Genomic DNA, 23,399 nt, shown 5'->3' on the forward strand with positions numbered 1-23,399 from the left:
TTGATAACATACCTTAATTTAGGAATGTGCTCTCTGCAGCAAAATACACCTTCTCTTGTGCGTTGGCAACTCAGTCAAATGTAACTGAAATAAAAAGTGTCTATTTTAACAAAATCCATTATTATGTCAGTTAATGCCTTTCTTCAATTTTGCATATTGCCAAATACATTTTCAGTTAAATTCACACAAAGCAGCTGGCACACAAGTCTGTAGCTCACCTGGTAAATGGAGCTCCGTAGTCCTAGATAGTTGACCACTTTGCTAACAGACGTTTTACGCTGTTATCTGGTGATGGATTTGACTTTTAGCAAAATGTAAGTTTGGGGCCCTTCAGAACAAGCCATTAATTCTGACACAGCCTCAGTGATGAAAACTGATTTACAAACTAAATGTCTTTTAATGCAATTCACATGAATTATTATCAAATAATGATAACAATGATAATCATTGTGGGTATGCTTTCAATTTGAACTGCCCAATTTTCCATAAGACGTGACTCTCAACTCAATTACAGCAAATGGGGGAAAAAAAAGCTGTAATGTCCTGCATGTGACTTTTTCTTGCCTTATAATCTTGACAGTGAAACTGTTCTGCAGTGTAAAATGTCAATAACCACTACTTGTGAGAGCCGACGATTCAAACATTTCTTGATATTTAGCCCTCTTACAACCTTGTGGCGCCGACTGGCTGTTGTTGAAGTTCAAGATAATGCCCAGGACGTTTTTTCTTTTTTTAAATAAACAAATTTTATTTAGAAAAAAACAGACAGTGATAACAAACTTGACACATTAATACACAGATTATTCGATTACGATGACAATATTAGCACCATGATTCTTCTCCTTTCAAGGAGAACTGTATGTTTTCATCATTGCATGTTGGTGATCTGCTTAAAAAATGACTGACATAACCGTTTTTTTATGAATTGTTGCAACATTCAGTACTTGCTTTGGAGTCCACTGACTTTTACAGCAAAACTGACTAAATAAAGCATGTCAAGGTCACAGTGGAACTTGGTGTACTTATCTCATTTATAAAGAAATAACATAATCTCACTGTTAAATATTTCCATTTGAATGCACACATAACCCATTGCAGCTAAAACAGGTAACGTATGATATGCCTCTACTTTGATTCATGTCCTAATTTAATTAATGTCCTACAGAACAATTATAGAACACTGAATGAATCTTGAATTGAAGCAGTAAATTAAAAGGATTTCACTTAACTTTTTGACTTTGAATTAAACTAGCCCCATACTGGGTATTTGTTCAAAAAGAGATATGTGTTCTGGCAGCAGGACTGACTGAGAAACAACTTTTTTGTGTGGAGTATTAGCACTTGTGCAGTTGTTCACATGCATGTGTATGTTAACATCCAAAGTTCACGTTTGCATGTATCCACATGTATCCGTGTGTTTTTATTACTGTATTATGAAGATTTTCCGTTTGACTCTGCTGTAATGTTTAATTTAGTGTGTTAAGTGGTATCAATTGTTCAGAGCAATTTTGTATATTGTTTTTAAATCTGTATTTTTTTTTCACAAGATTGTTTACAGCTGTACACCCACAACACCATCTGCAAACACTAAAACATCAAATTAACAATACAATCTCTTTCGATCTCACTAAAAAGCTGTAGGTAGTCAGTGACATACTTGCACAGCTTGCTGATCCCATTTGACTTTTGAACATTTAAGCTTCAAAGTACACAAAGGTAAGCAAATGAACAGTCAACCACGTGTCACTGGTGCCCTGGATGTATGCATTTCCATCATGGATCTTGTGATTTTATAACTTTTCATTTTAGTTGATGTAACTCATAGTCATTTAGGTTGCACCTATAAAGTTCATTCAGTACACTGAAAATTCGAATAAGATAAACTTTCCCCATAAGTCAGTCGTTTTGAGGCTGCACAACAAGAAATGTGTTCACTTTAGAGAAACAAAACAAAACATGTACAATCTGCCCTGGCGCAAAACATCATAATGATCTGCATTGTCTTTCTAAGGAGATAATTCTTTATACAGTTGCTTTTATATGTAGAGAGACAAAAGCTGTACTCATATAAGAATATGCATGCATAAATAAACAATAATTTCCTTCCAAAATAGTTTATGTTATCATGTTTTGCACATCATGTTTTTCTTTCACATTTCTGCTGCAAGAGTTAGCTGCCAATTATGAAGTTGTGCAGGGACTGAATGTGACACTGTTGCAACAGTGTAATAAGCATTGTACAGTTTGTTTTGCCATCTTTTACATATACTTCACATGCTCTCTTCACGTGTTTGTACATAGTAACACATTGCACTCTTAAGGGTTTCTTGCACCTTTGTGTATGAAAATACATCTAAAGCCATTTCTAGGTGTTCTTTGTGTGCCGTTTGCGAATTCTCTTATATTTTTCAAAAGAAAAAAGATCTTTGTTCTCCCATTTAAAAAAACGGCTACAAGCTTTTACGATATAAATCTTGTCCCCTCATCTCTGTTGATGAGATCAACATTTTGTTTACATTAGATGATTGGTCAGTCTAAGATAATGTATGATCATATCTTATATTATACAAAATAAGTTTTCTCTTCCTTCTCATTTAGGCCTCTCTCCCAAAAAATTGTGTTATTACATTGGATATAACAAGTACCCAGAAAAAGAGGAATGCACATACTGCCCTGCATAAAGTCCAGAGGCCTGATCTGAAGGCAACTGAATATACACTGTATCCCCAGACTGTAGAGGTAATACTGCACTCCCTGATGCTTGATCTAAGAAACCCTTTTTATATTCATCATATGTATACATCACTGGCTCATTGTTTCTCATCAAAGCCACCCACACATTAGCTCCTTTGCAATGAATGTGGTAGGCAAAGTAATAAATGCCAGGCAAATCACAGGTGAAAATTCCAGTCTGGGGATCATAGTTTTGGCGACCATTGTACAAGAGCTTCTCAAATACAACTGGAGTGCCCACAGGTGGAAAAGGAGTTGTTGCCACAGCAGTAAATGCTGGCATTTCTAGCCCACTACTTGGGCCCATTACTTCTCCCCCATCGCTGCCATACTTTCCCTTCTTACCATAACTTCCAGCCTTAACACCATCTAGCCCTGGGCCCATTTCAGAGAGAACTCCAGACATTTCGGGAGAGAAACCGTTTACCCCTGGTGGTCCTGGTGGACCAGGAGGGCCAGGTTGACCAGGTTGTCCACGAGGTCCAGATGGGCCCTCTATTCCTCGGGGTCCTATTGGACCAGGTAGACCTGGATTACCATTAGCTGCAATCCCTGGTGTACCAGGAGTACCATTATCTCCTTTAGGCCCAGGAGGACCAGGGGGCCCATTTGGTCCTGCTGCACCATCCAGTCCTGGGATTCCTTTAGGACCTTGGGGTCCAACATCGCCAGGTATTCCACCTTGTCCTTTTGGACCATGAGCTCCTGGGGGACCAGGCATGCCAGGTAGACCTTTGTGGCCTTCATCTCCTTTGGGACCACTTGGTCCTGGTGGACCTCTTGGACCTGGCTCTCCACGGTCTCCTGGCAGACCATTCCTACCAGGTAGTCCTGGTTGACCTGGATTACCCTTGGATCCATCAAGCCCTTTAGGTCCCCCATCTCCACAGTCTCCTTTAGGACCAGGTGCACCCATACCTCCTGGGGGTCCCATGGGACCTGGGAGACCAGGTGGGCCATTCGGTCCAGGAGGTCCAAGCAAGCCAGGTAATCCACCATAACCTTTATCTCCTTTAGGTCCCGGAAGTCCGGGTGGCCCACCCATTCCTTTATCACCCTTTGGTCCTGGGAGTCCTGGTTTACCAAATCCAGGCAGTCCTGGTTTTCCTGGCAAGCCCGGTTGCCCTGGGTGGCCTTTTCCACCTGGCATACCTGGTTGTCCTGGCGGACCATTTTGACCAGGCTTTCCTTGACCAGGTAGACCTGATGGACCAGGCTGTCCACCTTCCCCAGCTGGCCCAGGAGGTCCTGGTTCTCCAGGATGTCCTTTAACTCCTGGTGGTCCTTGTGGACCTGGTGCCCCATTCAACCCCGGTTTCCCAAAACCAGGCAAGCCTCTAGGACCAGCAGGTCCATGAGGCCCTGGGAGCCCTTTGTGGCCAGGTTGTCCTGGCAGACCCATCCCTTTGTCTCCTTTGGGTCCTGGTAATCCTGGTAGACCTGGCAGGCCCTTATGACCTGGCTCTCCTTTGGGTCCTGGTTGCCCTGATAATCCCTGTACCCCTGGTTTACCTATTCCTGGAAGTCCAGGTGGTCCTGGGGGACCCTGAGGCCCTGGCTGACCAGCTGGCCCTTCTTCACCCCTTGGGCCCATTTCTCCTTGAGGTCCAGCTTCACCATTCCCTCCTGATTTCCCTGGCAACCCTGGCAACCCTGGTTTTCCTACTCCAGGTATTCCAGGTGGACCTGGAGGTCCTGGTCGGCCTGCTGGACCTGGCTGTCCATTCCCTGGAGGTCCAGGAGGTCCTGGAGGTCCCTCTGGTCCAGGTGGTCCAGATGGACCTGGTTCTCCTTGGGGAATTCCCTCTGCACCTTGAGTGATTGTCTGACCTGTTAGGATTATATAGATATTAATGTAGAAATTATGTATTTGAAAATACAGGAATGAACTTTTAGTTATGAAGTTGCCAAATGAATGAACACACTTTATCCACATGGAGATAAAAAGTAGTTAGGTGTAGAAAATAAACCCCAACAATAGCATTAATTATGCACTGCAGAATGCTATAACTAACAATTTAATATATTTTTATTAAGGATAAGAAACTATTGTGCTGTCGTCACGAACGATGACAAGCTGTGTATAGGGTACAGGTGGACCAATATGTGAAATTGTGTGACAACAATCAACTCATCTCGAATTTAAAGAAGACAAAGAAGAAAATTGGTGATTTTAGAAGGACCAGGAATAAGATGCAGGATATTTCCTTCCTGGGAAAGGAGATTGAGGATCTGGAGGACATTAGATATCTAGATGTTTACCTGGATAACGGGTTGAACTGGAAAGGCAACACGGAGGTTGTCTACAAGAAGTAACAGTGAAGACCTTACTTCTTGAAAAGGCTTTGAATTTCAAATGTCTGTGTTAAAGTTGCAATTTGTACAGCTAATGACTTAAAAAAAAAACTGAGCAAATTGAAAAAAGAAGACTGGCTTTGTGGTGGGACAGCTCTGGGAGCAGTTTAGCTGATTGTGCAAAGAAAAATGCTGCACAAATCCATCAACATACACATATGCTCTACGTTGTACACAGTCTAAACAGTATACTGGTGAGACACGAGAAGGTCCTCTCCAGCTATACTAGAACAGTGACTACAGGAACAGGGTTCAAGTCATGCCCGCCCACCGCAATAGCACAATGACTAAGGACAATGACTTTTAGCTCTATCTATATTGTTTGTATGTAAATTGTTCTTATCTTTTCTTTTGGTCAACAAAATATACCACAGCAATTTATATTCCCTTTAGAATTCATGATGTATCATTCAATTCAATTTAATTATTGTTGGCACATGCTGGGCCGCGTCCACGCTCTCAATTCTTGGGTTTGTGAAGATTTGTGGTATTTGTTTAAAAGTAAAATAATTTCTTACCTTTGTCTTGGCCACCATTAAAGTTGCCCCCTTTACGAGTGTTTTCGTTGCCTTTTAGCCTGGGTATCTGCGGGAGTTCCTTTCTATAGTGGGGATACTGCATATAGGGCACGTCTTTGCCAAGGTACTGTTGCTGAGGAAAGCCTCCTTTTCCCATTCCCATGTGCTGGATGTGCTGCATTTGCTGGTATGGTTGAGGATGTTGTTTGTGTCCATAATAGGCTCCACCACTTGCATATGTAAGGACTACAAGCTGTAGCAGAGTTAGGAGGAGGGGGGCAGGGAGGAAAGACATGGCCAAAGCCTGTATGGGAAGAAGATCGGGCAAAATATCACTTGAGCAGAACTTTCAGTATCACTTAGCTGAGCCAAGTGGACAGCTCTGTTTACACCGTAAAGCAATTTGAGTCATACTCTGTCTGTTATGAGAGGTCACACTCTGTCTCCCTCTGCTGGATATTCATTTAAACCTCACAATGGAGCTGTAAAGTGGTTTTACACAGCTGCACTGACATTGTATCACAGAAGACATCGGAAGACAACAGCTTTTACATTTATCTGAGTTTTATTACGTTTAATATGGTCATTCTCAGAGCTATCAAATATTTAAATTGTATCTAATTTTGGACTTACCTTGATGTAAGACATGATGGTATTTTCTAACATATAAAAATGTTACAACTCTGGTACAAAAGTAGTTTTATGTCAATATGTGATTATTACTAAGTGAACAATTGATAATATCAGTCTGGTGTTGATTTAAACATGGAATGTTGATTCATTTCAACTTGAATGCTCACACAAAGGTCAAATGTTTCAGGACACAAACCTCAGCATAGTGTGTGATAGGAAGAGGAGTGACTGTCTGGCATACTCTTAGATTGCAGGTTAAACTTTGCCCCATTTTTAGAAAGTTTTTTGAGGATATCGGGTCTTTGGTGGATTTTTATGAATTTTTTCCTGCAAGTATTTGTTGGCAAAGGTGTGTCTGAATATTTTAACCCGAGAAACTTGGGATCATCTTCATGTTTCAAACCTTCTCACTTAGTCTAGGCTCGTAGATGACGTTCATGTTTTCAGTCATTGGTAAACTTATACTGTTGAGATTGTCATTCATTTCAAAGAAATGTGTGCTTTTTGCCAGTACTAAGTAATTAATTATCATTAATTATCTAGAGTATTATAAATGCTCTGATGTTAACCATGCATTTTGATTATCTATGTCGTTAGTCTTTGTCAGACTGTGTTTTCATCCCTGAAACACTATTGAGTCTTCTGTTGCCAAACCTCTTACTTATACCTTCCATTTCTTCTTGTTAGCCTGCATATACTAGTATTACCTAAAAGTCAGCACTGTCCTACATAGTGTACATTTGACGTGCTATGGAACCTTTATACTTACGCATTTTCGTAATCCATTTCTTCCTACCACCTTTCAATAAAGTCTTAAGACTCATAGTATTGACAAGGATATTGACAAGGATACTGAACTAAATCACAACTTCAAACCAGCTTGTAGATATAGCTCCGGTTCTTGTTAAAAAAGTTATTGGCATTCCTCTGTACACTTTGGCATGTCTGGCCTCTGTCGCTGTGGAAACTAGGTGGATTTCCTTCAAAGACCAGCTCTCATTGGAAGAGACAGTGGCACAGCCATGTCAAAATTACCAGATGCCTGAGAAAAGGTCAAAGGGTGGGAAGGATCCAAATTGCTGCTAATGGATGGAACACTAAGTATGTAAATTTGGGATGTGAATTATTAGCATCTACAGGTGATTTGTCAATAACAAAAGAGCACATCTGAACCTGGATGACTGGGATGGAAATGATACCACTGGGATAGACCAAATATATAATAAGTGGAAGAGCAGCTGAGAGGCTCATTAATGTTTATTCATCTTCTTGTTCCTTAAATAACTGCTGACAGCTGAAAACTTTGTGTTTTAATGACAGAGGGTTGTAATATAACCCTAATAAGATGTGTAGAACTAGTCCGAACTTTGCAGCTCAACTGCAACTCTTTTTGGTCAAAAATGTGATTATTGGACAAAAAAATTGAATGCAGGCCATAAACACGGACACCATAAAGTGAACCATTCCGTTCCCAAAGAACACGTGTTTTGTTTAAAGGTTTATTCAGGGCTGTGTTTATCTTGTGTCTCTGACAGGTATTTGTATTTCTCTGGACACTGATTTGTAGGACAGCTTGATTTTTATTTTATTTTTTGTATCATCGCTGACGATTTGTCTATTATTTTGGAATTCACTGGGAACATCCTGAGAAGATCAGGATGTTCTTTTGATATGAACTCCAAAAAGGGGTTAGCACACCAGCGAGGTCGAAAATGGCAGAAAGAATTGTAAAAAGAAAGATTAAAGTTAAGTGTACACACAAATGTTACAATTCTCTGGTCACTCATCATGTTCATTCAGGCAATTTAAATCTTCAACATCATTAACATTTTTACAGTTTTATGGCCCTTTAGGCACGTCCCAGGTCAGTTTTGGTATGTGTGTCTGTGTGCGCGTAGATATTTCTAAAGTGTTGGAAATATTCTGAAAAAAACTCGCAGCTGCTGGTCAGTGTGTCCATACTACAAAGGTCTGTTCAGTGTCACATAGCAACACTGAAGTATTGTCGTAGCGACAGCAGAGTGATGGAAACACCCCCTGTCTTTAATTTGTGTGTTTTTCTCCAACGCATTGCTCTGCATAAGTGTTGCCTCCCTGGTGGCTTATTCATACATGAGGGCCAGCTTTTGACTCCAGCGTAAACATTAACTTGCAATTTCTATGTTTTTTGGATTATTATTCATGGAAACAGAATAACAGATGGTTGGCTTATAACAAAGTTTCTATAAAGAAGTCTATTACAATGATTTAAGTCATGTCAGCTGCTTCTTTCGTCTCTCTGGGTCCATACAGAAGGCAGTCACATTTAAATGTGGTACAGCTGTGGGGAGTAACAATGGCTTGACTTGTGAACTGTTACTCACATTTGTCTGTTTTACGCACTTGCTTAAACCATTTTGACTCTTTCAACTCTTATGTAGTGCTTTTCAAGCAGAAGCGCACCAGAATAAGACAAAACTCTCAATCATGACTCCCAGGCAAGCTTTCATTTGCAACTAAACAGGAGGAACAAAAATGTTTGACATTTTCATTCCATATAAAATGAAAATAAAAACAGAACTCAATAACTGGCAAATCTCATAAAACGATATTTCATTCACCGTAGAACAGAGAAAAACAAATCAAATTTTGGGGGTTTTCCTTTGCCAATGATGGATCACAACTGAACTCATTTATAATTTCCACTCCAAATCAAGTTTTCAGCTGTCAAAATGTATATTTCATATACTGCAAGACTTAACAGAAGCAAAATTTGCAATGAGAATGCAATGTACTAAGGACAGTCTTACTGATAGTGATTTAGAAGACAGGGGTTTAATACGTAACAGACCTTTGGAACAGTCATGTCATCACTGCAGTGTGGGACATGATGCTGCTGGCACCATTTTCTTTTCATTTTTCATTTTCAAAACATTTTCAGCTAAACACTGGAACATGATGCTCTTACCCCTAACCGTGTAGAACATACCTAACATACCCTGGAAAAATACTTGTAAAATGTACAATTCTTCTGACCAAGACAAGCAGCTGCTCAGATAGTCAATCGTCACATTGCTCACAGGTCAAAACAGGAGCAGCATTTGGTCAACTATACTTCTGGATGTGTTCAATCTCCAAATATTTTGAAATTGAATTTTTGTCTGCACTATTAAGATCATTTACGATCATTTATATAGTCTAATAACTGTCTGTGTCTTCTATAGCTGTGTTACTTGTACATAAAAGTTTATGGTCATTCTGGGGGTGTTTGTGACCATTAACACTGTATGATTTAGAGCTACTTTCATTTTATTTCTCATCGCATGAGCATAGTTTCACTTAGTTCACAGCCTTTGATAATACATTACAGACATTAAGACCGCAGTCAGTCTTAGATGCTCTGTACAGCTATATTACACCCAGCAACATGCTAATATTATTAGCATGCTAAGATACTCAGAATGAAAGTGTTAGCCTCACATGTGCTTTTACATTCACATGCTCCTCAGGTCACATTTCTCAGGTTGGAAAATGCAGCTGGTATGCTACCATATAGTAGTTGTTTATGATTCAATTTCATACTATGCTAACAAAGGGACAATGCAGGTATCAATTTGTCACTAGATGGCATAGTTGTACCATTTAGTGGGATTTAACCTGAACTTCTATGAAACACATAATGACCATACTAAAATGAATTACATAACAACAAAAGTTCACTATACAAATGAAACATTCAGACACTATATTGAAATGAGAAGTTTAAGGAGGAAACCCACTACTTAAACCTCTAACTTAAAGAGCGATAAATCACCAGGAAATGTGTTTCATTAATAATTTGGACTGCAGGTTGTATAACTGGGGATAATCCTTAACCTCAATAATAAATTTCTCCTCATCGATTTTATAAATATGTTTGATATGAGACAGCGCTGCAATTAAAGCAGGGAATAAAAACTGCTGAAACACCATAGAAGATAATCTGCAACTGATATATTCAGACCTTCACTTGTAGTCCATCTTCTAAATATATAAATCTACAACACCCGAAATGTTCAACTTTCTTAGCTTCTGACACCCTATGGAAACGCTATTGACATTTAGCAGCCACTTTAGCTAGTGGAGCTAAGGGTATGGATGCCATTAGATTTTTTTTCCAAATTTACTTTTGTACACAATCATGAAAAAGGGTTAAAAGAAGACTGAAGTTTTTGAATTGGTCTCAAATATGACATGAATGTGTGCTTTCACTTTAACTGTAGACCATCCACTCAGCCATTTAAAAGTATAGACATTAATATTGGGACTTCTAAATCATTAGGATTCATCTAATGGTGATACTGAACATCGAAAAATCCATCCAATAGTAATTTTTCAGTTAGAACACAAGGACATTTCCTTCCTTAAAACTATGCCACAAAAATGGCTAACAAAGGCCCTTCTACAGACAGCCACTGCACGCAAACCATGAGACATCAGCACAAGGAGGCACAAATATCCGTATTCAGAACATACATTATTCAAAATTTGCTGCCTGGAAAGTTTGCAGTTGGTCATACATCACGGAGCTCTCTACATCTGCGCTGGGACCCACAGTTTGAAAAAATAATCAAACCACCAAGTAGTCCACCTTGTAAGTCTACAGTATGTTTCATGTATGTGTCTCAGTGTCCATCTGTGTGCCCCCGCTTCTTTTGACAGCTTCCAGATGTCAATCTTTTTTGGCATTTTTCATAAACAGAACAGCAATTTGTCCATCAGACGAGCAATGCGAGAAGACTCATTTAATGCTGAGTCACCCTTCGCCGAGCAGAAACTCAGGTGTTGGACCCGTTCATACGAGCTGTGAACTCTGGAATTATCTATGAAACCAGATGAAACCTACAGGTTGGTCAGGCTACAAGCCTGTCTTAAAGACATAAAGACCTGGATGACTCAGAACTGTCTGCTTTTAAATTCAGACAAAACTGAAGTTGTTCTCTTTGGACCTGAGCGCTTCAGGGAGAAATTGTCTAGTTATATAGTTACTCTAGATGGTATTTCCTTGGCTTCTAGTTCTACAGTGAGGAACCTTGGAGTTATTTTTGACCAGAATTTATCATTTGACGCACATATAAAACTGGTTTCTAGGACTGCCTTCTTTCACCTTCGTAATATTGCTAAAATCAGGAACATCCTGTCTCAGGGTGATGCAGAGAAACTAGTTCATGCATTTGTTACTTCAAGATTGGACTACTGTAATTCCTTATTATTGGGCTGTCCCACATATTCTCTGAAAAGCCTCCAACTGATCCAAAATGCTGCAGCCAGAGTTCTGATGAGAACTAACAGGAGAGATCATGTTTCTCCAGTTTTAGCTTCTCTTCATTGGCTCCCTGTTAAATTCAGAATAGAATTTAAGATTCTTCTTCTGACATATAAAGTTCTTAATGACCGAGCTCCATCATATCTTAAAGATTTAATTGTAAGATATTTTCCTAACAGAGCACTTCGCTCCCAAACTGCAGGTTTACTTGTTGTTCCCAGAGTTTCTAAAAGTAGAATGGGAGGTAGAGCCTTCAGTTATCAGGCCCCTCTCTTGTGGAATAAGCTGCCAGTAAATGTCCGGGAAGCAGACACCCTTTCCACTTTTAAGATTAGGCTTAAAACTTTTCTTTTCGATAAAGCTTACAGTTAGGGATGGCTCAGGTAATCCTGAAACATCCCATAGTTAAGCTGCTATAGGCTTAGACTGCTGGGGGACCTCATCTGTCACACCTTTCCTCACTTTGCTCTCTTTTTCCCCCTGTTTAATTTCAAAATTGATTTTATGTACATGTGACATTATTGTGGTTATTAACCTATGTTTCCCTGTTCCAACAGATATCCTTTGAATGGCGTTATGGTGTTTTTCCCCCCTCTTTTCCCTCTTTTCTGTCTTCTCAAACCCCAGCTGGTCGAGGCGGATGGCCACCCTTCCTGAGTCTGGTTCTGCCAGAGGTTTCTTCCTGTTAAAGGGGAGTCGTTCCTTTCCACAGTTGCCACAGGCACGCTCAGGACGGGAGATTGGACTGAAGACACATTTCGGTGCAATCTGTTGGTTTCCTTAGCTAGGATATTAATTTTTTGAATTAGCTCTATATGAATTAATTGGATTATGATTACAATGAATTGAATTCCAATTGGCTTGAATTGGACTATATTACTTAAGTGCCTTGAGATGACAATTGTTGTAATCTGGCGCTATATAAATAAAATTGAATTGAATTGAATTGAATTGGAATCTCATCATGCAAGAGCTATGCAATACACAAGAAACAGGTGAGGAATAAGAATACCAGAACATGAATACTTAAACATGATGGATAAATGTTTTTATGTCTAATTTTCAACTTTCAAATATCTTCTTAAGACAAATAGACATCGATCGAACAATTTTGATTTGGAATTACTCTTATAATTATATGTCTACCTAACAGAATTTGTAGTAGCACTGCGAATAAAATGAGAAAAGGTGGTGAATTTATCATGTTTATCATTAAATTGTGCTTTAGCTCTGTTTGCTAAAGAACAACTGATATACTGATTTTTTGGAAAAGAACTGGTCAAAAATGATCTAATTGCTGCTGTACTACTGTATTTAAAAATCCCATATTGTAAGTATTTTTTTGTTTATCTCAATAAAAGAAAAACGGAAAGGAGATAATGGAGAAAAGTCGCAGCTGGCAGATTCCTCATTCATGGAAACACCTGTGTTTGGTGTTCAGCTTTCTATTGATCATGCACACACGCACACACACACCCACAGACGCACACACACAATAGTACACAAAAGCATGAGCTTATATACACACAGTGAGAGATCTCAGCTGATGGATGTGGCAGTCAAGTACACAGAGGTGAGTAATGTGCCACATTCTTCCTCAAAAGCACTTCTTTTGCATCCATCGAATGGAAATATTAGCAGTCTCCTCGTGTTTCCAGAACTCGCTTGTCTTTCATAGGCTTTTCTCACCGTCTCCGTTCCTTCCTGCGTGTACAGAGCTGTAACTGTTCTGCACCATCACTCTTATTTCTGTACTCTCTGTCTCCATCTTGTGTGGCTGCCCTGCCCTGTTCTGCCTTTGGAAATGTGCTGGTTCAGTGACCTGCAGCCAGTTTCAGACAGCCATGGAGGTCAAAGGTCGAGGCGGTGCGTTTCTTCAAACCACCATGCTACTGGACGAGCAAAAAGAGGGGGAAAAGTCCAGAAGGGATGAGATGTATAAGTTGAGAAGCACTGTTACCAGAACGGGCAACGCTTTGCCCATGCTGTGTGTTTGTTTGTGTAAAAAAGAAAGAATAGAGGAGCATTTAGGAATAAGGACAAGCATAAGGAGATCGCTCAGATGGAGTTGGCTACAGCACAACTTCGCCATGTCAAGGCACAAAATGTCTCCTGCTGGTCAAGGCTTCAACAAAGGATATGTGCCCTATTGTAGCAGTATGAATTTGTATTTGGATTGATGTTTATGTTGAGATCACCTGTAGAATCCTTGGGAGGTGAGGGATAAGGGTTATGAGTGAGTGATTGTATGGATGAGTGAGTGATCGATTGAGTTTTTTTTTTACTAAGTATATGTATGTATGTATATATGTATATGTGTTTTTTTCTCTTTATTATTACTATATCTGTTGCTCTAATTATTTTTACTGTCTTGTAGATACTTGTGCAGGCTTTTAAGTTCTCCCTTGTCTTGGGCTTACTACGGGGGTTGGGGGAGGGTTGGGGCAGATACAGCTGCTATTGTCTTCTATATGGGGTTACCCTGAACACATAATGTCTGCCTCTATTAAAATGAAAAAGAACAATAAACAATTGATCACAAAAAAAAGGAATGAGGATAAGCGTTCATCTAAAACATTAAGCGAAAATTACATCGAGTTCACAAAATGGGCAGCTTTAAATCCCACTTGACAAACCGCTCTGCCTTCCTCTCTGCACCGCAAACCATCCGCAAATTCATGCTTAAGCCAGCAGCACACTAGCACTTAATCTCAGCTGCCCTTTCGTTGTGGTTTCTCAGTGAAGAGGGAAAAAACGTTTGCAGCTCCTCGCCTCCCTAAACGCAGCTTTTATCACAAAGCACACCTTGTAAAATTAACACCTCTTCAAGTCACGCTGCAAACGTTTTCAGTCAAACAAAACCCCGCACACATACCAGACGAACATAGCTACTCCACACACACGCACACACTGCCACAGCTGTGCAGCTAAATTACCAAGTGTTTACCTCCCTTTCCCTCTCCTTTGCCCAACCATCATTCTCGGTTTTCATAGCATTCTTTTGCCCTTTTGTCCTGTGCATTCCTAAAGTTTGCTGAATAATGCATTCAGGGGGTGCAATGTTGTATGAGCACACACTCCTTTTGAAAGGTTACTTTTTGTGCAGAGAACCGGACAAAAATTTAAGGTCTTCTTCTGCACCTTTTACACACAAAGGTCAAAACCTATAGGCCGCACACAATGATGCTGTGGAACACGAGCAAAGTAACTGAAGCCCTCCTAAAAAATTGCTTTTACAAAAAGTCGGCAGCCCTGAATGTAATGGACACAGATCCAGAAAAGAAAAGAGAAAAAGACAAAAGACAAAACTACATAAAAAGTCAAGCAAGAGGGAAAACACCTGACTGACAACCAAAAAAACACTTGCATGCTAAAACCCTGAATTAGAGAAGTTGATATTTACAGACAATAATAATTAAAAAGAATGCAGTGATTCATACATCTAGTTTTTTTATGGTCTACTTCATTTAATTTGTCTATAAACATTCTTTTTTTTTATTGTAGACTTGCAACATGTTCCAAAAGTTCTTGGGCAGGGCTACATTGGGGACTTTATGGGTGATTTCAACGGATAATTGTAATCATGATTCGGTACAAAAAGCAGTACCCACAAAAGGCCAAGTTCTTGGGGGGCAAAGATGGGCAGAAGATCTTCAGCTTGTGAACAAATGTGTAAGAAGATTATTGAAATAAAAGAAAAAAAATCAGTGTTCCTCAAAAGAAGATAGGAAGTAATTTGCTTCCTAATCATCGATATCATAAAACGATTCAATGAATTGAACGAATTTCAGTGAACGAGCAAGAGAGAGCTAAGTTGGATTAGTTATGTCTGATCCCTCAGACAACATTGCATCAAGAACTGCCATTCAGCGATAGCTCATATAACCACATGGGCAAGAGATTAAAGTGAGAAACCTTTGTCAAGGCCTGCAATACAGAGTTCTATTTGCTAATACCACTTCAAACTATACCAGGCAAAAAAAAAAATCATGTTAACCTTCTCTAGAGTCGGCAATGACTTTGCTGGGTTTCAAGACATCTGTAATGGACCATCACACAGTGGAAATGTACACTATGTTCAGACCAATTCAAGATGGACACTACATCACTTGGTATTCTCAACACCAGAACACCTCTAGAATGTTATAAGAAGAAAGTGCATGACAGCACTTTACTGTTCTGGCTGGATGCATGTTACCAAATAGAAACGAAGAGAAAACACTAAATGTCACTAAATATCTTGGGTTCATACTGTGAGAATCGCTACACTTTTTTTTACATCGACATTTTCCATTTTTCTGGTATGAGGGCGTATTTGTTGGGGGAGATCTGTGTTGATACTACTTGTTGACGGCAAACCTGGCACAAAAACGTCAACGATATTTCAGACGTGGCTCAAAATTAAGCCAATGTCAATATAATGGGCTAAGAATACAAATTTTGTTCAACAACTCTTCCTCAGTTGTGAGGTCCTCCTAAATATCTGTTCAGGTGGCCTAATCCTTGATGAAGATTTAACCGAGTCACGAAAGAGTCGCGTAGCTGTGACTGACAAAATACTGAACAGCATCGGAGAAAGAAAGCATTATAAAGCATATCAGACCGAAGAGACGGAGCTATTTGCTCTGCAGTCTGGTCTCACCAAACTGCTGCTCTTGCCCCCATCACATTAATCTGTCAGTTTGGCTTCAACTTTCTGCACACACGCATGTACACAGTTCCTTTGAATGGATATTTGCCTTAAGCACAGTCTCTGTCTCTCACACACAGATGGATGCATAGCTCACACTGTGAGAGATGCTGTGCATGCAGCAGCTTGAAAGACACTCGTCTGGCTTTGGAGAAGTTCTGCCTGCTTGTCTGCAGTCCGATGACGTGGAAAAATAATACTCCTGAGCAAAAGGCCACATTTGTGGAGCTTCTAAGACCCTTCTGTCCTGAAAACACGTGCGTGAGTTCAGGATAAATATTCACAAACATTTCAAAACTTAACAAAAGCCGAAGGTAGTTTAATTTCAAAGGAGGGTTAGGATTGTTTTTTTTTTTACTGTTGCAGTGAATGCATCAGTGAACTGTCACCACAAGCAGGTTTTCTTGAAGCATTGACCACATTTCCCAATTAGATTAAAAAAAAACGGAAAGCCCTCGTTTCAAGATGTGTTGGTTGACTCATACGTCACAGAACAACACTTAAAGTATAACTCAGAAAAGTAATTTAATGTTCAGCAAAATACAGATATGAATGAAGGCAAACGAGTACAATCAGATGAATAGAAAGCACTGGCTTTAGTAAGGACCTTACCTTTCTGGGTGGCTGTTTATTGTGGAATAATCACTGCAGTCTCACTGACAGACAGAAAAGCAGGCAGACAGAAAACCACACAGAGGGAACCCCAGCATATGTGCACATAAGAGATGCACACCTTGTGGACACAGCTTTTTATCTGCTGCAGGGTGGAGTCAGTGGGGTGGGTGGGAGAGACAGAGGGAGAAAGGGAGGGATGGAGGATAGCACGGAGGGATAGAAATTTGACAGAGAGTAAATACAACCTCCCAATAAAGTTATGCTATAATGTATAATGGCAAAACATGCCCACATCCCCCTGCCGAGCGTCCGCTGCGGACGACGGTGATGACAAAGATAAAAAGGAATGTTTCCCTCATTAATGCTATGATAGACTGGCCACTGAATACAGTAAAAAGTAGCTATTGTATATGAGCCCAGACACACTGGAGTTTGTTGTTTAAGATCACTTGTTCTGGCAGACACCTGGGAAAACCCTGTAAAGCAAGAAAGACACACACAGTCACACAAACTCAAGATTATGATTAAATATCTTGATTTATCTATGATTTATTACAGGCGAACAATTGTGTATAAAAGGAATTTGAACTATCTGCACAGTCAGAGATGTTTTACTTCTAATAATTCTAAAGCCATTATTTTGGCATTGTTGCTATATCTAGTGTACAATACGTACATTATTTTCAGTTGTTTTCCGAATAAGAATGTTTACTTTCAACTTAACTATAAGTCCGTTTTAATGCTTCTATAATACTGCTAAACTAAAATCCAAATGCAAGGCTTCATATAATAATGCATTTAACTTTTTTGTTTTGCTATTTAAGCTTTCTTCCACCTCTGTGTACGTTAAGTCTGCAACATTAAACTGAAACCAGTATTAAGGTGTTAGTCATGCGAGGATTGTCCACCAGGAGTGTCAGGTCAACGTCTGCATTCATATTAAGAAATAAAAGGAAAATGACAACCTTGCTTTCAGACGGGTTGTCGTAAAAGTGTGAAAACTTTACGCAGCACCGACTGTGGCGATGAGTAATAAGAAGGGAGCATTCAGCCACAGCTTCAGAGTAAAAATACACTTATACTCAGAGGTTCTTTGTTGGTCTGTGACGTCATACGGTTTCCAAGGCAGTTTTGACGCCTGTGCACAAAAACCTTCTTTTGACAACAAACTACAGTAACTCTGACATGTTGGACCACCTAAATAAACACGGTATGTACATACTGTATGACTGTGCGTAGACTGCTGCGTTCTTTGCTCTTCTGATTTCAGCTACAGAACAGAAACCAGTGTGTCTTAACTGATGGCAAATTCAATGCGTGTGTTTGTATGAGGGACAGTGGATATGTGTGGTTTTCAAAGCGACACAGTGGTGTAAAAGGGTGGATGTCCAGTTGCATCTCCAACAACCAGGTGTCAGCTTTGTCAGCTTAAGTTTAGGTGTGATTTGGTCGCTGAAGACTGTTAATGCAGCGGATACTCTCAAGCTATCAAACATTTTTCATCTACGCAGAGAGCAGCAATGCTGTAAAAACATTAGTCTGATAATGTTGCAATTTTCCTGTCCTAATAGCTCTTACGACATGAATTAAGTGATTATTAAAAGCCACATTTCTTTAAAGTTACTGCCCAGCTACTATAATGCAGTTTTTATCTCTGAGAACTTACCTTTTAATTGTCCCCTACCCACCCATACAAACACAAAACTCATATAAATGCAATAAATACAACACACACACACACACATAGACACACACTTTGAGTTGTGGTGTGAAAGGTACACGATAGCTAGGGGGTAATGAGTTGTGTGTGTTTACCTTTGTGCTTTAGTTCTCTTCCTGTTCCATTAATGAAGCCTCAACAGGTCTCATAACTGCCCCACATCCATCCTCCATCCTGCAACACACGAGAGAAGACCCAAACTCAGTAAGGGCTACTTCACACATATCATTCCACCACACTCGACTCACCATGTCCAACATTCATGTTGCGTATGTGTCGGACGAGAAGCATGATTCGAATACAACTTGAAGATGCTCTCATCGATATTTTTACCTTAAGATCCTCTTTATGACAGATCGTAAAATTCAAGTTCTTCCCTGGTTCTCTACCGTGATACAGCTCTCGTCGTGCTTTTGATGATGTTTCCACACATTCGTGCTTGCAACGTTGATGTCACCAGTCTTGAGTTAGCTAGGAGTTAAAAGTACATGGTTAGGATTAATGTAAATGTAAAGGTATACCGTTTAAAAAAATACATGGTCTGGGTCAGGGTTAGAAATTTGTACATCATAAATGACTTCAAAGTTTTACACTAATTTATTGCCGTTTTCATGACCTGATGTGACTCTACTCGGCACAAAACATCTGCCAAAAAAAGTTGTCTCACAATTTTGAAGCCTGGATTGTGAAACTAGTGCATATTGAATGTTTGGACATACTCTCAGATTGTACCATTTCTGGTGAAACTGTGATAAAAGGTGTTACCTTTTGCTATATTTTACTTCAATGTCTTTAAGTTGAGACCAGTTGAATATATTCAAGCTAAGTTTGGAGGGACTGGACAAGGACTGAATGTGTGGTTCATGCCACCGACTTGGGAATTATTGTGGATTGTACCTTTTTCTCACTGAAGACACAAGCCAGATGTTTCTGTGCATTAGTGGAACTTTTGTGCTGTGTGAAAGGGACTTAGGAAAATTGTATGTAGAGCAGGAAAACAGAGGGAAGGACATGTGTTGTGAAAACATTCTACGACAGTAATGAAGCCTTGTTCTATGTTATATTAAGAAATAAAAACTGTGCATGTCAACTGTCTTTCCATCTGCTGCAGTCCAGGAGTCATGAGCAGGCCATCGGGAGCACTTACCTTCCTGGCCTGTTTGAATGAAATAAAAACACAGTTCAGGCATTTAACAACTTGCGTCCAGAAAACAGCATCATTGAACACAAATATACACTCATTTTGTTTGTACTTATTTAAAACACACTAACATAGCATGTAATACAGCAGTATGCAAGACTGAGTGGCCTTGTTTTCCCACCAGCTGGCACGCCTCCTTTGCACCCTGAGAAAGTTTATGATGCATATTATGCCTGACATTGCCCAGAGTCCCTGATGAATCCTGGCTAAACATGGACACCCATTTGGCCCATTTATATACTGCTTATCAATACATGGCAGACAGATAGGCAGTTGGCTCAAAAACGAATGTGTAGGAAAGTGCTGCTCTCAGGATGCATTTGTAAGCTACAGCCTAGGCCAAGCAATCCATGCCAAGTCTATCATTTGTCACTGTCACTTTCTTGGTCATCAACTCTCACAGACTATTTTCTGTGACGTCCATTCAACTGTATGTGCTGGTGTGTTCATGTACTAGGTTCCTCTAGCTCACTGTCTCTGTTTCTGTTTCTATTTGCAGTGCTCTTTACATTTTACAGTCATAAAGAAGCAACAGTGAGCCCATCACCATAGTAACTCACTCTTAAGAATCTGCTTTTAACAGTTTAAGAGTTGCTGTCCCATAGTTTGGTCACATTTTCAGATGGGTTTATGGCATCAGAACATTCCTCGTTCCTTTCCTCTTTACCATGAGGCAATACAGGAATTTGCAGTGCAAACAGAAGTAAACATCTAAAAGTGTCCGTGTCACCTCATCTGTAGGCACAGAGAGCTGTGGAATTTAGACCAGCCAGGAACACCCCACGATGCTGGTGATCCATTGGCCTTATTGGTCTGCATGACCAACATTTGATCAACGGGCTGTGATTCGTCCCTCACCGGTGATGGAACCAGTGTTCTAATCTTTTTTTCAAAGCTTCCCATACTGTATTAATATATTTTTTCAAAAGATACATTCCTCTGTTACCCAATTCTGATCTCGCACTGAACTAATATTTACCTCTTCATGATGTCACTCTGCTAGCGGGGATTCTTTCAGAGAACAACAAGTAAATCAGGGTCATAATGCTTTTCAACAAGTGTGTGATCCACTTCTTTCTTTTCAGACTTTTATTATTTTGACCCTTTGCCCCAGTGTCCAGAGCTGTGAACCTTGACCGTCCTTCGCTGACCTTATAACTCACACTGAACATGTCCTGTACATAAACAACGGAGTGACCTAAACCAAGAAATCGAAAAAAAATTTAAAAATCCAATATTGTGGTTTTTGTTTAGAAACCAGCAATATTTCTCACCTGTAATTTGTATTTTGTGCTGCTTATGAAATAGTAAACTCTAAATTGTGACTGTGATACAGTAAATATTACTGAATATCCTCTGAGCTAACAAGTTAGTTTGTTAGCACGCTAACATTAGCATGTGGAGTCCATTCTCATGGCTGTGGAGTCTTGAGTTTCCCCCATGCTGGACGTCCCAACCTGATATCAGTACCTGCATGATGTGAGACAAATGTATGCGAGCGCTCCGAGTTTGTAAAGTCATGTCAATATCAAACAGGCAGAGACCAAGAGATATGTTGTTATTCAGCTTATACTGAACTGGAAATTAAACACTGAAACTGAAACACTGAAACTGTCAACAGAGAAAGTCATTCATTATTTCTACTCAGTATATGATTTTTCTATATTGTTAATATTAGCTTTTGTGTACTTTTGGAAAGCAAGTTTCTTTTTCTTTTTTTTTTTTATATGTGAACAGCTGCCACAAAGCTGACATTTCTCAGCGCAAATATCCATTTTCATGCAGCTGAACTGTTTTAGATATTAAAAACAAAGGTTTTCTTTGGTTCACCTGATATTCAGTTGAAATTATGTTAATTTCACGTGGAACACAGAATTCTAGTGCTTCAATATAGATACAATTAAGAAAAGATTTTTGCCTGGTCATGTTACTATTACTGGCACCTGAAAACCTAAACGGATATCAGCTGATAACATCATTCCCACGTTCACATGGCAATTATTTGATTATTTTATGTCCACCAATTATTGTTCTTTAAATTATTCTTAAAGCTCCACATTCAGTTGGATAAGTTTCACCATTTCCCTACATGTCCTATTTGAAAGCAGATTTATGGTTAAATCTCCTCCCATTTGTCACTGACTGAGATGACCAAAGTGTCGCAGCCTTCACCCCACACCTGCTACACTCAGGAGGGTATTTCTTGTTTCTTGCCCCTTACCATGTGTCTAGCCATAAATCACCGGCTTTAAGACTCCCCCGTGTCATATAAAAATTGCCCTTCTCACCACCAACAAGGCCAGAGGTTTGTTATTCAGTTTTTTAAGAAAACAAGCTTGTGGCTCAAACAGTCAGGCTCCCAGAACTGGCACCACCACCTCCTTCTCTCATGGACCTCCATTCCATCTGTGGGGATAAAGAGAAAGGCATTCCACTGAGGTCAAAATCCCATGACCCTCACTTTGTCTCTTAATGATCAACTATCTGACATATGCACAAATTATACATATTAGAAGATTTAGGTTAAGGGCAACACAAACTACTTGATCATAGATATATTTTCTAATTCTCCAAAGTGCAACTAAATATGTAAAGTGAACTCCCATGGCTTGAGTCCAACTACTGTGACCAGTCATTATGATTTCTAACAGTCTCCACTCAGTCTCCAGAGGCAACCCAAACCCTCCGGTAATAACTCTACTGTACATGTATGTGTGCCTCCGGGAGTGTAAAGACCTTGTTTAGCTTTGAGAGTTTGCTGTGAATGCACAGGTGGCCCACACACTCCCCCACTCACAGCTGGCCTGCGCCTATCAGGCTTTCACACAGGAGTGTCGTGGCAAAGCCCCCATACATTCACATATAGTGATGTACACTTATGCCCAAACATGTGCACGGCCTGTTCGCCGTGGTCTTTCCATTCCACATGTTAAAAAGCACACATATGCAGCACCTGGCTTCCAATCTTTCGACCCACTCAACAGGCTGTAACATTACGGTGTATAACCCGGGACTATCTGCTGATGACATCACTGCTCCCAGAGAGATGGGTTTACAAGGTTTAAGGTTGATTGGTGGGTCAGAAGTGATTCAAGAGTTTTTCTTTTTTATTGTTGGTCACAGAAAAAATCTATCTATCTATCTATCTATCTATCTATCTATCTATCTATCTATCTATCTATCTATCTATCTATCTATCTATCTATCTATCTATCTATCTATCTATCTATCTATCTATCTATCTATCTATCTATCTATCTATCTATCTATCTATCTATCTATCTATCTATCTATCATTTATAAAATGAAGCTCACAATAAGCTGACCAGCAGGGGGCAACATATTTGATTGTAAAAAGAAGGCAGTTTGCATAGGAGTCTTTGCAATATTAAGCCTTCTTATTGCCCGATGTCTTACCCCAGTAAAAATGTACCTTTGGTCCATGTTGCCAGTTTCATAATTTCCTCAACGCAACATTGGTGGTCATTTTTTGAATAATGTCACTACAAGCACTACCCAATGAGCATTCTTCTTGTGTCAGGTATCACAGTATAAAGAAGATGATGGCCAAATTCAAGGCTTTAAAAATGGGAATCCACAAACTAATGGCTGACATCATTGTGGCTATGCCTATCTTTTACATGTAGCCA

General features: G+C 39.7%; 1 protein-coding gene across 1 annotated transcript; it reads right to left on the minus strand.

Annotated features, from left to right (window-relative positions):
• Positions 1 to 768: 768 nt before the first annotated feature.
• col8a1a (collagen, type VIII, alpha 1a) lies at positions 769 to 16,912 on the minus strand. Its single transcript, XM_072396663.1, has 3 exons — positions 16,826 to 16,912; positions 5,607 to 5,910; positions 769 to 4,563 (listed from the first exon to the last, which is right to left on the minus strand). Exons 2-3 carry the CDS (start codon positions 5,899 to 5,901, stop codon positions 2,624 to 2,626), a joined length of 2,235 nt encoding a protein of 744 aa, XP_072252764.1. The 5' UTR covers positions 5,902 to 5,910; positions 16,826 to 16,912; the 3' UTR covers positions 769 to 2,623.
• Between the last annotated feature and the right edge of the window lie 6,487 nt (positions 16,913 to 23,399).

The sequence above is a fragment of the Leuresthes tenuis genome, unplaced genomic scaffold (assembly GCF_036924035.1).
Source record: "Leuresthes tenuis unplaced genomic scaffold, fLeuTen1.0.hap1 SCAF_12, whole genome shotgun sequence".
Taxonomy (NCBI): domain Eukaryota; kingdom Metazoa; phylum Chordata; class Actinopteri; order Atheriniformes; family Atherinopsidae; genus Leuresthes; species Leuresthes tenuis.

Coding starts and splice junctions, on each gene's coding strand:
- col8a1a (XM_072396663.1), bottom strand. CDS start 5,901: ATGTCTTTCCTCCCTGCCCCCCTCCTCCTAACTCTGCTACAGCTTGTA. Junction 4,564..5,606: donor TAATGGTGGCCAAGACAAAG/GTAAGAAATTAT, acceptor TAATCCTAACAG/GTCAGACAATCACTCAAGGT.